The sequence below is a fragment of the Taurulus bubalis genome (genome assembly GCF_910589615.1).
Source record: "Taurulus bubalis genome assembly, chromosome: 11".
NCBI classification, from domain to species: domain Eukaryota; kingdom Metazoa; phylum Chordata; class Actinopteri; order Perciformes; family Cottidae; genus Taurulus; species Taurulus bubalis.
The window spans coordinates 18,712,327-18,731,192 of NC_136599.1; the positions used below are offsets into that span (position 1 = coordinate 18,712,327).

The 18,866-nt window shown below is 41.0% G+C and overlaps 1 protein-coding gene across 2 annotated transcripts; it reads right to left on the bottom strand.

The window, feature by feature from the left end:
* Positions 1-1,735: 1,735 nt before the first annotated feature.
* kif5aa (kinesin family member 5A, a) lies at positions 1,736-16,041 on the bottom strand (the record flags this gene model as incomplete). 2 transcript variants are annotated; one of them, XM_079226096.1, is made up of 28 exons in its annotated part: positions 1,736-1,814; positions 1,969-2,008; positions 2,210-2,289; positions 2,608-2,782; positions 2,977-3,193; positions 3,666-3,770; positions 4,264-4,335; positions 4,501-4,561; positions 4,797-4,898; positions 5,118-5,227; positions 5,548-5,594; positions 5,786-5,903; positions 6,027-6,215; positions 6,422-6,568; positions 6,717-6,923; positions 7,084-7,152; positions 7,421-7,599; positions 7,759-7,907; positions 8,144-8,292; positions 8,481-8,585; positions 8,729-8,853; positions 11,160-11,247; positions 11,364-11,419; positions 11,900-11,948; positions 12,120-12,224; positions 12,600-12,673; positions 13,152-13,239; positions 15,913-16,041. In XM_079226096.1, 28 exons carry the CDS (start codon positions 16,039-16,041, stop codon positions 1,736-1,738), a joined length of 3,114 nt encoding a protein of 1,037 aa, XP_079082222.1. The 2 variants fall into 2 exon arrangements, with proteins under 2 accessions (XP_079082222.1, XP_079082221.1); XM_079226095.1 differs by having other exon boundaries at positions 5,533-5,594.
* Positions 16,042-18,866: the final 2,825 nt, after the last annotated feature.

The following is an 18,866-nucleotide window of genomic DNA, read 5'->3' on the forward strand; positions in this document are numbered from 1 at the left end:
TGTTAGTATACTGTAATAAGCGTATAATGAGTAGCTCTAGAGGTTGTAATTACAAATGTATGCACATGACAGCGTGTTAGTTCGATCATCATGAGAAGTCAGCTCTTGTTAAGGCTCGGTATGAAGACTCTCATCATGGTGTGGGCGCAAAGCAGGGAGAAAGCCACAATAAATGGATGTGGGCAACATTACCTGAAATGTACAATGGGATCATACAGCTGCAACACCACAGTATCAAAGCAACTACAAAAGGTTTCCTTGACACAGACTGTTCAGTCCGGGCTGGGTTTCCCTGACACATGTTGCATCTTCTATCAAATTAAAACTAGACTCTGATGTGTTCTGTGTCGCTCCCAACAGTGTTTAAGCCACATTAACACAACAGCCCAGTTTTACTTTAAAGAAGGAACTCTAAAGCACGGTAACCATCATCAGGATTAAGGAAAACCATCTCTCTTTCTCTCTCTCTCGCTCTCTCTCTCTCTCTCTCTCTCTCTCTCTCTCTCTCTCTCTCTTTCTCTCTCTGACATCTGTCGAAGTCGATCAGTCTGTTCACTCGCAGCATACCAACTCCTGACTGAAATCACATGCAAAGATTTGAAAGCTAACCCGCTACGCGACATGCATGCAGAGTGTGGGTCTTCTGTTACAAGCTGGCGTTACACACTATACTCTTATTTACGACAGAGAAAAAGGTCACGTCTGCCTACAGTATGTCATCCACATGATGCCCTTAAGAAGGTGTGCGCAGGGGACGGTGGAGGCTGTGCATTCACACAAACAGTTGCTGGTCAGAAACCTCTACTGGAGTATACAGGACAATTATTTACAACATGTGCGTCTAAGTCATCAGGGATGGACTCAGCCCAGTTTCAGTTCAACCACCTCAGGAGGTAATCAGCATAAGCGATATCTGGTGACAAATTGATTGGATGAGTTGATTAAGAGACATTTCTGTATTTAAAAAAAAGGAAAAACAATTCTGATTCAATTTACTTCCCGTACTGACTGAACTGGAAGGGACTGGACCTCAAACCCGAGGGCGGTCACCGTAGGAGCGGGAGGGGCTTCATTAAGTTTGAAGACTACAGGGCTACAGATCTTCATCATCATCTTCATCAGTGATGCAGTGGAGGGATGGGGAGACGGGCTGCATGCAGATGGGAGAGGAGGGACGCGAACAGTATTTGGTCATCTTCTGGAGAGAGACAATAAAAGGAAGTCAGCGTTTGGAGAAATACAGAAAAATAAAAAGTTTGGTTAAATGATTATAAATACATTTTCTATAATGTTTATTATTAAAGAACCATCGCAATGGTTTCGTTTGTTTCAACAACTTAAATCAAATATGCTTTCCCTATTTTGGGGGGGAGTGTTTCCTGATCTGTGAGGTCCTGGGACAGAGATGTAGTATGTGTACAAATTGCAAAGCCCACCGAGGCAAATTTGTAATTTGTGATTTTGAGCTATACAAAATAAACTGAATTGAATTGAATTTATTGCCACACATTTTCCAAAGTGTGAAATAACTTTGTCGACAAATTTTTTAACTTTTTTAACTTTAACTAGTTCATGGCAGTTCATTAAGAAAGTCAATTTGCAGTAACTTTTTCTTCTCTTGCTTGACACAGCAAACCATTGAGCCATTGAGGCTTTTGCAAGCAGCTGCGCAGACAAAGCATATTTTAAAGTGTGCCTGTGTGTGACTTGGTGTAGTTTGTTAATCACCATGGCATTAACTTGCAGCGGTCTCCTGCTGAATGATGAAATGCCTGTTTGAATCATCCACCTCGTTGCCACAGTGACCATCACTTCTGTTGATGCAGAAACCCAACACTCAATACACAACCAACTAAACTGATAACAACATGTACATTGATAACAACAAGACAATAATTGATTTATTCCAATCTAATCTGAAGTTATTAAAGTGACCAGAAACAATAAACAGCTAACTGAAATCCTCACCTGTTGTCATTGATGTCTCTCGTTTCACTGATGTTGTTACCTGGAAACAAAACAATAGTTTGATTTCATTGATCAATACTAAGTGATCATTAATTGATACATTTATCCTACAGAATTGAAAAAGAGCAGATAAAGGACGCTGAGCTAATGACAAGAAATATCTAGCATGCTTAACAGAACTATCATGTATCTTGTGATACAAACTAATTAGAAATCAGTGAACATGTGCCTTTGTGCTTACCATTTTCAATGTTGAGTGGGAAGGACTCCAGTATGTCTCCAGTGTATCTGCCTGCTCTGTAGCCCAGCGCTGTGGACACTCTGTGAAACACCACGACGGAGGAAAAACAGACAAAAACAAGGTCAAACATGAGCGCAGTATGATGCGTTACAAGTCAGGCAGACTTGTCTGGACCAGTAATTTGAAAAATCCCAAAAGAGTAAAAATATAAAAGCAATATTTAATACTAGGAACAAGCCTGCCAGTTGTAGGTAATAATGAAATGACCGTGTTTGGATGAATGACCTCTGCAAACACCGCAGGATGCTTTATTTAGTGAAGACCAGTGCAGACTCTTCCTGACTTCTGTCATCTGACATCTGTCACTGAAAACAGTGGAAGGAACGATTTACACTCACGTGTTGCTCTGGACAGAGTTGGGGTTGCAGTTGACGCTGGCGGCGCTCGGCTGTGTCCCGCTGCTCTGGAAGAGGGCGTTGCTGTAGGTGTTGGCTTGTTCAGTGGCACGGATGTAAGTGTAGAACGGGTTGGTGGGAGAGCAGACGGGCAGCTGCTTCGGTCTCACTGGCTTGGCTGTCGGGATGATAAAGTCATGCAAAGGAGGGCACAACTATGATCAAAATGGGTTACTGCAGATCAAAGAGGTTAAATAAAAGAAAGTAGTTCAAATGTAAAGCATGTCAGACATTTCACCTCAGAAAATTCCAATACTCAGACTATGACACAAACAAAAGCATAAATCCAACGAGAAAGCTTCATTGCAGTACCGATCTGTGCTGCATGGGGGCGCCTCAGGGCGCTCTTTGCCCTCATGGCATCCTTGATGCGGTCGACCTCCTGCTGGTAGCGGCGGCGGTCCATCATTGCGCCCTCCTTGGCATCCCTCAGTGCATTCTCCAGGGCCTTAACTCTCTCAGCAGTAGACCGAAGACGTTTCTCCAGCTTTGGAAGCTCACAGCGCAGATCTGCATTGTCACGTACCAGCTGGAGGGGAATGAGAGAAAGAGAAAGAGAGAGAAAGAGAGAGAGAGAGAGAGATAGAGAGAGAGAGAGAGAGAGAGAGAGAGAGAGAGAGATAGAGAGAGGGGGGAGGGGGAAATTGAAATATTAATACAAAATAATTGGAAGGAAAAAAAGACAGTAATATGATGATGATTGAGTTGTTCAGCACAATTTGCTGACATCACAAACGACAGTACTAGTTACATTACTTAAAGTGTGTTCAAAATAGCTATAAATAATCTTTCTGTTATATACCCTCTAAAGTCAGGCTAGTTGTGCACTTTAGGCAACTAGCTTTTATTTACTAGCTTTTAATTATCCCCCCAAACTGCTGTATCTCCAGCAGTGAAAATATCACAATTACACTATTTCCTGGTCTGTTAGAATCCAAACTGCCGACTGTGTTTACATCACTACATGTACAGTTCCTCGTCTCCTTTCTGCATTTTCTCACCTGTTTGTGAACCTTTGTAAGTTGGTCCAGGTTATTCTCAAGAAAGGAAATCTTCTGCTTCTGGGTGCAAGACCCCCCACTATCATCAGGCTCCATTTCGGAACTCTGCAGAGAGGAAGACAAACCCAGAAGATCAGAAAATACATACAAAGCCAGGTCAAGGTTAGAGGTTAGAGGTACTAATGCAGAAGGTGAGTGTAACACCTGATGGGGGCTGACAGAAGCATTCTTAAATACCAGTGACTCACTGATTAATTTGAAGGGACATTTCTAAATTGCTTGTGAGTTGTGGTGGATGAAAACCTTCCACCTTATCAGATATTAAAATATACAGTAAAATGTGCCAAACAAGCCACTTTTAGGCCCAAAACTAGAACAGTTATTCATCCAGGATTCTGCATTGTCACATATGAGATCTTTAAGTTGGATCTTTGGTCCACTAGTGTTCACAAAATTGTAATGTCTGTTGTTAAAAATCCAAAAGTCAAGGGGATTAGAGGAATGCCTAGTGACATTTTTATCAATGGGTATTCAGGCCACACAGTTTCCTTAACATGGTTTCAACACTGCCTTCTCTCATCATCTTGGAACTGCTTACTTTTTTAACCCGCGACGTGAGGTCTTGAACGAACAGCTTGCGCAGGTTGTGGAGGGTCTGGAGCTCGCGGGCCTGGAAGACAGACAGATGGAGAGGAGGTTAGGAAGACAACTCTGAATGTAAGACAAAGGTTGTACAAGAGTAAGAAGAGCTGACTGAGGTAATGCAAGAGAGAGACAGACCCAGCAGGGGACAATGAGACAGAAATTGACAGGAAGAGGTGTATATTTTACTCACGACAGTCTCCTCCAGACCCTTTAAGTCCTGTTTCGTCTGCTCGTGGCGCTCATGCAGGAATCTGACAGAAACAGCAAAAACATCATTATATGACAATGTGTGCGCAAATTCCAGGACCTACGTGTTGTTTTGAGTGCCCTCTGCTGGGATTTAATAGAAAAGAGAGCGGACCCTATCAATTATATACTTAAATGCTTTCATAATCACCATTTAAATACTTTCCCATCAAGAACCCTACAGTGTACTCAGACATTTGTTTCAACCACACTGAGTAATAAAGCCTCCACCACACTTACGAGAGCTCCTCCAGGCGCTCACTCTTGGTGGTGTCCTGAGTCTTCAGGCGCTCAAAGTCAGCACGAACCTGAGCGAGCTCAATCTCCAACTTGGAGTTACGACTGGAGACGTGACAAAAGCACAAAAAGAAAAAGAGAAAGGGTAGAGTTGAATGTACAGCAAACCTGATTGTTCGACAGACACGCAAAGAATAATGTATGAAAAGAAGTGTGCAACATTGTCAATAATAATAACTTTGTATAATAAGTGATTATCACATCCATAGTAACATAATAATTAGTTATTTATAAATAGAAAGTACTAATTAAATAGTCACGGACTCGGTGAGCTCATCAATGATCCTCTGCTTCTCATTGATCTCATCCCGCAGGCGGGCCAGCTGCTTGTGGTGGAGGCCACGGTGAGACTCCCCCTGCTGACGAGGAACCTTCTGCAAATGAAAAGAGAGGCTGGCTTCAGCAGGGAAAACTAGAAAATTAATAGTAATAATAATAATAATAATAATAATAAGCCATATAATCTGTTTGAGATTATTCTTTAGAGCAAGAGAGTTTGAGAAGGCCTCTGTGCAACAAAGACAACATAGTAGTACCAAGAAATGGAACAAAGGAGTCAGATCTGAAAATCAGTACTTGTAGTGCTTGTATTCTATTCTGGGGTGGCAGTATGCCCATATCACACCTATCATCAATATACTCAGATTTCACACAAAAATAGCCTGACAACGCTTCTCACCTTCACATTTCCATCCTCAATCTCTCCCTTCTCTGCATCCTTCTCCTCAAGCAGGGAGTTATCTGGTATAAGACAAAGAGAAAGAAAGCATTCACCACAGTGCAACAGCCTCATGACATCTTTTGCTGAGAAATCTTAAAAAGAGGATGGCTAAACTATTCCGCATTTCCTTTAGCGTGCATGTTAATCTTGCAGCTGTGTTAAAAGAAACGTCAACAGAATGTTTTGTGTATGTGTACGCGACCCATGTTACCCTGCTCTTGCAGCTTGGCCAGCTCTTCGCTCAGGGAGTCGTGGCTCTCCTCCAGCAGCCTCTTCTTCTGCTCCACGCTCTGCATGTACTCCGTCAGAGAGCGGATCTTAGCTTCATGCTGTACAAAACACAAACGTACGCACAGGAAAAAATAAGTCGTAAAAAAAACCAGCAAAACCAAACTACAATAAATGACTCATTAATGCTGCCTTTCATCAATTCCATGTCTTCCATCCCTCACCTGAGAGATGAGGAGCTGGCAGGAGGAGAGCTCCCTCCCGGTCTCCTCCATCTTGCGGTGGCACTCCAGCTGCATGTTCTCCAGCTGGCGGCAGCGCTTCACCATGCTCTTCACCTCCGACTTGATCTTGCTGATGTAGAGGCGAGCCACCGTGAACTCCTCCTCGATCGCACCGCTGATCTCCACCGGCTGAGAGTTAGAGAAAAAAATATTATATTATATATATTATTATTGTATTAATACTTATTTTTTCTTCCATGGTTTCTCCACCAGTCAGGACAAACAGGAAGCTCAATAAAAACAATCACTCTAGTACGTGTTGTATAGTCTACCATCAGTTTATGTACATTTTGACCTTTAACTTCGACTTGTTTTGTTTCCAACATCCAACTCACCAGCTTGATCTCCCCGTTGCCCACAATGTTGCTGAACTCGCTGAGGTCCCTCATCAGACCATTGAGGACATCAGCGATGCGTTTCCTCTGCTGCCCGCTCACTTCCTTCATACGAGACAGCTCTGCCTCCAGCTCCATCAGACTGGCCTGGAGAGAAAAAGAGAGGAAGCAAGGATCAGTGATGCACAACCTTTTTCCAACAGCAAGCAAGCGAGTGTCCCTCTGCTCCACCTTCTGTCTCTGATTATAGCTTTCCTTCTGTAAATCTCACATTCATATTCCTCTTAAAACCCACCATTTTCTGGGACAGTTGGTCGGCCAGCAGCTGGTTCTGCAGGCCTTTCTCCTCCACCTCCTGGCTTTTCTGGTCGTAGTTGATGGCCAGCTCCTCCAGAGCTTGCAGCACCTCCTTCACCTCAGCCTTGGCGCAGTCACTCTCCACCTGAAGCCTGCCAAGTTCAGCCTGGACCTTGTCCCCATCGCCCTTGGATGAGGCCAGGAGCTGTAGGGAGGGAATGAAATGTTGTCCAGTCCTCAATTATGCTTTTTGAAAGTTGTAGTTTGGTATTAAGTCTACATTTAGAATAGCTAAGTATCCTCTCAAACATAGTCTGTGTGTGCATAGATTGTGCATCAATCTGTGTGAGTTTGTGATGACTGACCTCATCCTGGTCCAGCATCTGCTGCTTCAGTTTCTCCCCCAACTGGCAATGCAGGTTGATCTCATCATCCTGTGTAAACATTATATTATCATTAATACCAACCTCACTACCATCCAGACTCCATCCCTTGCATGTGTGTATGAATGTATGTGACACCGAAAATTGTATAGGCTTTCATCTACCATATCCATGATTGTTTTACATTTATAAATGAGAAAGACATTAAATGTTTCTGTCTTTCATTACACAAAATATCATCTGCATTTGCACAGTGCTTTAGGGTGGTATTACTTAATGTATAGGCAAAAAGTGTCTGTTGTAATTAATATGTTTGGACCTTGTCATCCAGCTGCTTGTACAGCTTGCGGATCTCCTCCTCGTACTTCTGCCGCTCCTCCTCGGAAATGCGGACCACAATGGAGGAGGTGTCGTTGTCCAAAATGGGACGCTCCTCCACTGTCTCGAAACGGGTCACAATGTCTTCGGTGGTCTGCTCCGTCTCAGGTACGTCCTCACCTGAGGGGAGGGATCAGGCGACAAAGAGGACAGATAATTATGTACATTAGAAAAAGACACTTTTGTTTATAATTACAGCACAGAAGAGCTGAAGTCACGCAGCTGAAACGAGGCCTCTGCTGAAATTTACTTAGTCAGAAAACCCTGAATGTGTCTCACCGTTTCTCCAGCGATTGAGCTCAATCTCCAGCTTCTGGATTGATTCCTTCAGAGTTTTGTTCTTCTCCTTCTCCTTCTCAAACTTCTTCTTCCACTGCTCCGCCGTCAGCTCCAGGTTGATGGAGGCGGTGTTCCTGATGGTTTTGGCACTGTGACAGAGGAAGACAAAGACAGAGAGACACAGGGGGGACAAACGTGAATCAGTTTGTTAGAAATGGACTGATGATCAGTGTTTGTGTTTAATTAACAGTTCTACTGGGTAATGCCCCCAAAACTCAGCTTTATGTTGGATACAGAGTTATGAAAGGAGTTGATTATCATGCTCATCCTGTACAATACAATGTATTTCCAAAGCTGCACAGGCTGTTTCCACCAATTTATTTACCGTTGTCCAAACATCAGAGTTGACTTGGTCTCCGTGTCGTTGTAGCTGGAGGGAGAGCAGCAGATGAACATGGTGGTGCGACAGTTCCCTCCGAGGGAGTCTTGCAGGATGCGGGTCATTTTGCTGTCACGGTACGGCACGTGACTTTTCTGCAGGAGAGAAGGATAGAAGGAGAGAGGGGGAGGGTGGAGGAAGTGAGGAGGGTGATGGAGGAAAGATAATGAGGGAAGAAGCAGAGAGATGCATTCTTGCTGATCTACTTTACTATACATCTGAAGTCTCAGTTGTTCCTCTACTGTCTATCCAGATACAGGTAAGCGGGGTTAGGATAGCTCACCGTTCCCTCAGCCAATGCAGAGATGACATTTCCCAGAGCAGACAGAGACTTGTTGATATTTTTAGCCTCATCCAGGACGGCTCCTGCAGCTCCAGTCTTACTGACCTGGAAAAAAAAGAGTACCCAAAGTCCAACATGAGAGATGAACAGCTGAAGAAAACACACAGGAGACATACATTTGAAGCAGCTGAATTGCAGGTTGAGAGTTGTTGATTTGTAATCAATCTTTCCCTGAGTGTGTCTCCTACCTTCTCACTGCCAGCCAGATCCACCAGGTACAGTTTTCCACACAGTTTTTGCTCAGTCTCCACGTGCTCCTGCTTGATGTTGATCAGGAAGATGCTGTGGCTGCGAGAACTGTGCTCGTTCATGTCTGCACAAAGACAGAAGAAACACAAGCGTTGGTTGTACCAAAAGGTAAAAAGAGGCTTCACTGGAGTCTTTGTGCTTTTGATGTTAAAACCCACTTTTCTGAAGCATAAAGCATTCACAAATGATATCTAATCTAACTTCAGCCTTTAAGAAACAAGTGGAATGAGGGGGAAATGTTCTCAACTATGAGTAATCATGGAGATTTCAACTGAAAAAGGGAGGAATTCAACATTTAAACATGACACACTGAAACACATGTAAACCGTGTTGTATGACACTCACTGCAGCAGAATGGTATATTATCATTTCACAGAGCTGATAACTGGTCACCCTGCTCTAAAAGCCCCTCTTCATCAGACAGAAAGAAAGTTCAGGTTTCTCTGCAGACAATATCTGCGATGAGTACGCGCTCTGCAGCACCGTGAGTCAGCAGCATCAGTCAGGAAACAGAGAAGACTGCGCTGCTTGTGAACGCAGGCTCAAGCAACTCGGATCCACTGCTGCATACATCCAGCTCATTTTCAAAGCTAGATTGTTTGAAGATTTGATTGTTATCCCATTTTGTAACATTTTGTATTATTTCTGCTCTCCTGAGCAAACAGTAAATATTGTATGAACAAGTATATAAGTATAAGTCTTATTTTAATATGTCACAATGAAGAGTTTGTCTTGGCCTCCGTACTGAAATCCATAGAATCTAAAGTCTATGCCTAAACTTATCTCTGCATGCCCGTTATACAACCCCATTACAAGGACGCTGTTTATTTAAAGTCGTAACAGAGGCAGAAATTAATATTTATAGCAATTTCTCACTCTGAAGCTGCAGCTCAGTGTCTAAAATATGAGTAGGGTCAGACACAATTTTATTGGTCTGACTGGTAGATCTGCTTAATGGATAGATGATTCACATACCCATCTTCCATCTTCTTCACTTTACCTAAGACTCTGGAAAAAGCTCTAGAGATGACTTCACCCTCTCTAATTCAATCTTTAACTGAATACAGACAGCCCCAAAGTGCACACTTTCTTTTTAAGATATCTATTATAATGAATAATGTGATTTCTAAATAAAGATTAAGCATAACTGTGCTTCTGCTCAACTCACGAGGATTGCATACATAGGCCTATTGGTGTTTTCAAGTATTACTGTAAACACATCTTGAACAGCATCGGTAAGCAATGAAGGCAGATTGAGTTGTTGACTGTCTTTAAACTTATTTATAGTGCAGCATTCTCTAACACGCTAACACACTAACACACTTCAATTCTTTCAACAACAACAAAATATAATTTAAATAATGAATAATACAAATTAAATGTCAACCCTTTGCTGTAAATGTGACATGAATGTCTTTGGGCCATGCAGCAACATGTACATGTTTGCACCTGATAACCAGTTTGTTAAATTTATAAAATGTATATAGTCTTCTGTTCTACTTTCAGAGAAGCAAATGGTCTGAAAGTAACTTTTATGTAATCCAACTAATCTGGTCGCATATCAATTGATGTGTGATGTCACTATGAACTAATATTCATAAATGAATATATTAACTGTGAAGTAATCACATGAAGTCATAGTGACTTGATCATTTACTACTGGTGAGCAACATGCATTCATGATAAGACCTGCATTAATTCATAAGGTCATATAGTTAAGCATTACTAAAGTATATGATTTGTACCCTTTGTAAAAGGTTTATTTTTAATGTGAGTTCACTCTGACCTGTGATTCATCTCGCATGCTGAGACTATCTGAGCATCATTGTCAGGAAGCCGGACTGCAGTGATTCAGTTTAAAGTAATGACGGACTCGCACTGAGAAGCAGGAAGATTAATGCACAAACGACACAATGACTGAAATGGATTTTAATGAAATAATGGCTCCGGGCAGAGTTTTTGTACCGCTTTTGTTACTCTCTCTAAACCCAAAATAACTGCCCAAAGCTGTCCATTACATTGCAGTGAATGCCATCCGAGTGAATCTCGTTTATTTTTATAGGAATGAATGAAAAAAATGATAGCCATCTGTAACACGCAGATTACATAACATGACTCAATAACACATGAACGGAGCTGATTAGTAGCGGGTTGTGAGTGCTACTGCTGGCGCTGAAGAGGAGCTTTCGGCTCTGATATGGGTGTGGAGGAACAAGATAATTTATTGGATTATGATATCTTCATTTATTTTTTACAGGAAGCATTTGTCTTGTTTTTTTATCAGATATATTTCAATTTAATAATTGCAAATTTCATGTAAACACTTTATATCCTTTGTTGCAACAACAATATTCGTAGATAAAGACTCACTGGTCACAGCAACGTGGCGGGCAGCTTTACCCTCGTCAATTACATCCATCACCTCATCAGGGCTGGAGACAAAACGCTCAGTGCATCCCTGAGGAGAGAGAAGGAGAGAGGAGAGGAAAATCAGAGAGACAGAATTCAATATCATGGATGTGATGAAGCCCACAAACAGATTATCATCCAAAAACACAAAGCCTTTTCACAAACCTTGACAAATGGCACCCTATTCTTATCCTCATGGACAGACAGATTGGTCTTTGTCACTAAAATAAAAAGAGAGCAAATATAAAATGAGGAAGGAAAACACTAAATTCAGGTACCAAGTGATTATTCAAAATATGAACATATTATTGAATATAATGCAGTACTAGGCTCTCTGTATTGCTTTCATACATTTATTCAACTTCTCTCATTTAATATTTTCCTTGCTGAGTCAACATATGTGTTGGCATTATACTCTTCTCCTCTTTTGTATTTTTTTCCAGGGGGGAACTAAACTCTTTAAATGTGCATTTCACCTTAATTAATTAATCAATGTATTTCAATTAATTCATAAACCTGGACTTTAATAGCTCATATGTATTCCAGCAAGATTTCAACTCATGCTCAAAATGTTGTGTCATAAGACAAACAGCTTTTTTGATCCAAATTATTGCTCGGGACAGGTTAGTAGTCGATGGAAGACAGGACAGTCTACATCCTCGCTGTTGCAGGTGATCCATGAAGAGCTCATTGGCACTAACCATCCAGAAGGTCACGGATTTTGTCCATGTAGATTTCAAAGTACGAAACCTGTTGGAGAAGGAAAGACACCAAAGACACCCAATTCAGCTCAGGTTGAAATGTATCATCATGAGGTGCATACATGTTTTTTTTGTTGAACTGTTTGCAGACAAAAGATAAAGATTAATAGAAGAAAAGAAGGATCAAGACCAGGAGCAGAACACAACACAGATACGCTACCTTGATGTGGAATTCCAGGTTTTCATCCATGGAAAAGATGTGATTGAAAATGTCCTCAGCGATACGAGGAATGATACCCATCCCCTGACGGTCGTGCAGCTTGCCCTGAAACAGGAAGTCACAGATAAAGGCATGAGTGAGATTGTGATAGCTGTGCAGGGACAAAGGAGAACAACAGGAGACTCCATGCAACAATCCCTTAATTATTACTGTTAAATCAAAGCTCACGAAAGTCAAAGTCTTAGCAGTAGTGTCATACAATGAAGGACTGGTTCTGTGAGACCTGCTACCAGTTTGATATTTAAAAAAAGTTCTTCATGTAAATTGTTAAACAAATGTGTAATGTACATAAATACAACTATCATGAAGACCCAAAACCCCCAGAAATGTTTGATGAATGTGGAAAAACAACAACATTGAAACACAAAAAACCTTAAATCAACACAGACATCAACCTGCTTTATTGCTCTGATACTGTACCTCCATGGTGTGAGTCTTCCCGGAGGCGGTTTGTCCATATGCGAAGATAGTGCCATTGTATCCACCGAGAACATCTAGAGAAAAACAGGACCACAAATAATAATAATTATTATAGCACTTTTCAAGCTGGGAGCACAACGCACTTTCCTTAGACAGTAGATCAATACCAATACACAATAAAAAAGAAATAAAAACAGCAACATAAAAGCACATCATTAAAAGACCATATAAAATACAATTACAGATGTAAAAAGCATATAAGGTAGGACAGGTAAACATGTGAAAATAAACTTAAAATCAAGGGGTTGTACAACAGAGCTGTATTTAAAATAAATGAAAAAATAAATAAATGAAATGAATTGTCAAGTGGATGTCGGTAAAATTGTGTCTTAAAACAGGATTTAAAAGCGGAAAGTGTGAGCGGATCCAATACTAACTAAGAGCTCCACAGCTGAGGCGCCAGTAAAGCCCCTAACCTGGACTCTGGAACCGCTAGCAGCTGATCTGAGATGTGAATATCTGACATATCTTTACGTGGCTAATCCTCCATACCTTTGACAATCTGCTTGGCGCAGGTGTTGTACACCTGCTCCTGGGTGGTGTTGGTGGGAAACACTCGATCGAATGCGTAGGACTTCCCCTGTGAGGACCATGAAGAACAACTAACAATTAACAAAAAGCATAAAATATAAAGGAGATTATATTCAAATTGAGATCATATTTTTCAGTTTAATCTCAGGACATTCAAGTAAATCAAAGGACTGGTATTTAATCTTAGATGCTTTCAAATCTCTTTTCTAGGAGCTAGTCATCAGGCTGAGGTTTGGGAAATGATGTCAGCCGTGTGACGTGGCCAGTGACTCATTCATCATCTGTTTGTCAACCTGACCATTAAGAAATATGAGAGATGAAATGGGTGAGAAGGAAAACACACATTGATGTTACTGGCTAACACAAAATATTGTGGTCAGATTTTAAGAAAAACTGATTAAATAAAAGCTCTATAAAAAAATAATTAAGTTACAGAAGATAGTAGAACAGGTCGGACAAAGAGGAGTCAGGATTTATGTTTCTCAGAAGAGTATCTTGTATGAAAACAACCAATTGTACACACTACAAAGAAGTAGGTCAGAAAATACATAAAGATGAAGCTCCTACGCAATGTTTCCAGATTTTAAATTACTGCAAAGCTCAGTAGAAAAAGTAGAGCATGACAACACACAAATGTTCTTTGAGTTTTACACTGATGTCCGCCCTCATTTTGTAAGCCAAATCCACAGGAATTCATTGTGTTTATTCTACAATATGCCTGCCCCCAAAATAAATCAGCTCTGCCTAAAATACAAACAATCTTTCGTGAAAGACACACGAGTGAGTCAGCCCTGACAAGCCTTGCTGCAGAAAACAAGCTATTAAAGCTCTGAATTTCACAGAAGGCCACAATGTAACACAATACCTGCCAGAACAGAAGCAGTATTAAATGTCATTAACAAATCGACTCATCTGCAAACAGAGTGACCGCCATGACAGAGGGATTTACCAGAGAGACAACTTCAGTCCCAGGATGAGGGAGGGAGGGAGGGAAGGATGGGGGAGGAGACACAAAAAGAGAAATACAAATGGTGATGATGAGCAGGGGAGATACAAGGGTGAGAGTCAAAGAGGCAGCCGCAAAAATAGAGAGAGAGAAACAGTGGAATGAGACAATGCATGGAAAGACAGAAAGAGAGACAGACAGGTCGGCCTGTGATGCATGAGCTCGCTGGATGATTATTGATCCTCTTTGTGGGCAATTAGAGAGATCAGTTTCTGACTCCACTGTTTATCGTCATGCTGAGAGGAGAGAGGAAGGTCAGGCTGAGATGTTTCCATTATTGCCAGAGAAAGTTTCAACATGACTCCTCCCTCTGCACACGGCATTCTATAGAACCAAAGATGACTATTCCTCTCCGCTTAGCCCTCTAAGTCAGTCGGTCTTAAAGACTGAGGGAGATTTTATTAGAGTATCCAGATAAATGATAAAAATAATCTCTTTTATAGTCTTTAATTTAACATGTATATCTGCAGTACACCTTCAGACCACATGAGGGAGCCTGAATGTTTGTATTGTTCTGACAATCATAGTCTACTTATAACTATATTTATTCTAATAAAGGGACGTTCTGTTTGCTTTAATGATGAGAGGAAATTAAAAGAATGATATGCCTCTTTACTCCGTCTTAATGTATGTATTTGTATTTAAACGTATAAATGTTTTCAATAACACGACCATAAAACAAAGTTGTGACTTATCAAACATATGTATCTTTTCTAAATGGCTCGTTTACCGATTCAAGATAATAAGAAATGCCGAAATGGCAGTTAAAATGGCCAAGAGCATTAATCTACGCACAAAGTCGGTATTTTCAGAACTTATAGATAACGCTTATTGGAAATTGGGTCATGATGGAGTGTCATTTTTATAGAAGGATGTTAGTTCTCAGAAAGAAAAAGTTTGGGAAACACTGTAGTCCTCATGTGTTTCTTTCCTTCATCAGACATGACATACTTGGCCAAGAGCAAAACATATAGAGAAAAAAACAGCAACACATTCAAGCAAAACATATCTATAATCATTTCAGTTATTCCTATATTCACACTGAAAGTATCTCGAATGGTTTTGGCCTCCAGAGATGGGATCAATTAAAATGAATTTCTCAGAATTTAAAACCAATGTGAACCACAATGGCCAAATCATAAATCTAAAAGATATTGATGCAACAAAATGTTCTTTTTGTTTATACATACAATACTTTGAAATGTCTTTTTCCTTAATCATACTGAAAATGGCACCTAAACATCTTACAATAATTTGATTTGTGTTAAAAACTTGGCAGCTTTTGTGTGAGTGTGTTTCATACTCAAAAATTAAGTTGACAATGTTTTGCAGTGTTGAATAAACTCTATGATAATCTTTTTCTTCAATGTTGGCAAACATTTAACTCAAAGGTCCTGAAAGTGTGTATGTTATGTTAGCATCTCTGTCTCACAACGAGGTGCGTTATATTTATAACAACAAGACGTTTCATCAAAGCTACAAAGTGCAGACCGTATCAGCTGATGCAGGAGGCCAGTTTGCGCACTTTGACAATATAACATGAATTTGTGCTTCGTCGTCTTCAGGAACAGACAGATTGTCGGGGGAAAGGTGTGAGATCTCCCTGTGCTGACTGATCATGTTTTGCAGCCCAGCCACGACCCAAAATGACGAGTCGAGCTGATGATTTATTGATGAAGGGCCCGCATGCACAACAAAGCGCCTCCATGTACTCACCCCGACTGTGACTGTGTCATCTCCTTGGAATTTGGGGATGAACTGGTCCCCACGCACAATCTCCGACTGGTTGAGAGGACGAAAGCGACACAGCACTTTTATGTTACACTCCGCAGGGACATCGGCCATTGCGCAGATTCAAGGAGGAGGAAGGATGCTGCTGCTTTCTGCTGAGCGGAGAGATGCTGCTGAGGCTGGAGGCGAACTGATGGCTGATCGGGGCCCGACCTGACCGTCAAAATAAAGAGGGATGCGCGGGGACTTCGTCCTTCTACGTCGACAGGACTCCGAGGACGGTGCAGAGGCAGGACGGGTTTATCCTGACGAGCCGAGAGAGGATGCAATTGATTTGTGCGCAGCTGGACGGTCTTTCCTTGTCGCAGAGAAGCAGCCGGAATTAGATGTCAAGTCACAAAACGATCGCCTACATCATTAAAACCACCGACTCTGACGTTACTCGATTTTCCTTGTTGGTTTGTTTGACGCCGTCTTTCTCTCTTGGGTATTTTTTTCTTCCTCTTCTTCTCCTCTTCGGGTGCGGCGGTGAATGTGCGTCAGGCCGGCTGAAGGTGATATGCTGCTGGAAGGGCAGTGGGGTAACGCTGCTGCTGATCGGCCTGCGTTGGATGCCACAGCGCCCTCTATCGGCAGGTAAAGGAAGGGCGTGGTCTACATCCGTCTCTTTAAAGTGGTACCCACAGCCTCATCTCTGGCAGGCGGAAACCATGAGGCCCGCGCGGCTGCGTCACATCCTTACAGAGCCGTCCAGGATAACTTCATCACTTTCAGACAGGCCCGATGATGCAGCGACTAATCTTATCGCTGCATCATAAAGTCATAGTTTGGCCCCTCTCCGATGTCACACTATTTCTTGGAAGGTCTAAGAAACCATTATGGGAAGGCAATAGAGTATTGATTAAAATATATGTTTAGGCCTCCTTCTGGGCTCCTTGAAAGAGCATCAGTGTCTGGTGAGACTGGGATGATGCAGCACAAAGTCAAAACTGAAAACACATACCGTGCCCTTTGAAGAAATACTGACCATACTACTTTCTTACTATAAGCGAACAAATTTGTCCACACAACTCTGTAAATTCATTTTAATTAATGGGTATTTACATGCATCAACATATACACAATTGTAAGGTATTGTGCCAGATTTGTTAACTTAAGATCATCTTTTAATTAAATCCAAAACCATTTTTAAGTTATCCTGATAAACATGAAAAACAAACTTACCTCAAAACACAACTTCCTTCACTGGAGGTGACACATTTGGATTTGTAATTTACTGAAGGTCAACAACAATACACAAATAATCCAATGAAAATTGTTGTAATGGTAAACTGTTACTGCAATTGTTGTTAAGAGTAGGTTTTAAAATATGTTCTCTGCCTGTAATGTAGCAGTCATGTGACTTCTATTTCAAATGTATCAAATAAACTATTGATTTTTTTGTCCCAACAGCATACAATGTTTTACGCATGTTCATTATTATAATCCTTATCTGACAATGTGTGAGAGTTCAAGGCAAATTCAGATACAACTTCATCATTAAGCTTCTAACATTTCAGAAGAGAAATCAACACAAAGGTACATTTTCTGTAAATAGTTTAATATTAAATAAAAAAGACTCCCATATAAAAAAGAAAGCTACAGTCCACAATTTAATCGTCTTTTTTAAACATAAGTATTGAAAGCAAGGGGTAGAATGAGAAAAATACTTAATTACAATTCCCAGAAAAATTCACAATTCATTGTTTTCTCTCTCTTGTCTCTTTCTCTAACAATATAAAATCAAAATAAAACACATTAACTGTACATATGTACAAATCTCCAAGTGTAGAAATTGCATAATCTGCTTTCTTTTTCTTTTTCACTTTCTTTATTCTTTTTCTTTTTTAAATACAGCAAGAGATGCCAGTACTCTTGGGGCAGGGCAGTGTGTGGAGGAGAGCTCAAACAGTGACATGAGGAGACAGAGGAAAGATATTACTCCAAATCCACATACACAGACTGAACAGATCTACGTAAGACATCATTGCTCACTGTGTTTAAGTTATCCAGCCATTCCTTCAACCAATCAAATGACATACTTTGTATGGAGTCGGGATTCCTGCAAATATTCAATCTGAAAATGAAATACCTTTTCTAGACATTAATGTCTCTGCTGAGGAGTGGACGTTTGGGTGAGTGTAAGATCAATGGATACAAAATAGTCTCCATCACACCATGGCGTTGTGCAATTCTTCACAGTGACCGAAGACAGCATGTGAAATGCTAGTGGGTTGCCGAAATGCGACAAATGATGCTCAAACTTTTTCTCAATTCTTCCACATTTACTGTGGATTTGCACGCTTCAAAACTGGATGTTGTCAGATTCATTCTGACCTGTCAGGGTATCCCGACGTGTTTCGTGACAAGTCAAAAGTTGTAGAAAAGAAGCTTGATTTAATGTTTTCTCAGTTCGGAAAATGATTGATGTACAAATTCCGGAGGAGTGTCTCACAGGACACATGGAAAAAGGATAAAACAGTATTTTCTGTGTGACCAGTGGCTCATGTAAACGGATTCATGAAACCTGATAAGGTGAACATTATTTCCTTGGCTTGTCCCATACGAAAGATATTCTATATTGTAACAGAAAAGAAACCTCAAGTCTATTCCTTCTTATATTCTCTTCCAGCACCTTCTAAAAAAAACAACCTTCAAAACATTTCCTTGAAACCACTGCGTGTCTCTGCAGAGAACCCTTTATCGTATAAACAGATACGGTCTCGTATCTCCGCTAACGGTCGGACAGTGAGGGGCTCAGCAGTAGCACTGTTGTCCAACACACACTCGGACACATAAAAAGACACACACATCCACACACGTACATACACACACTTTCAACAGAGAGCATCGTTCAAGTAGTTGGGCTTTATCCTGACTCAGTTATACACTGATGAGAA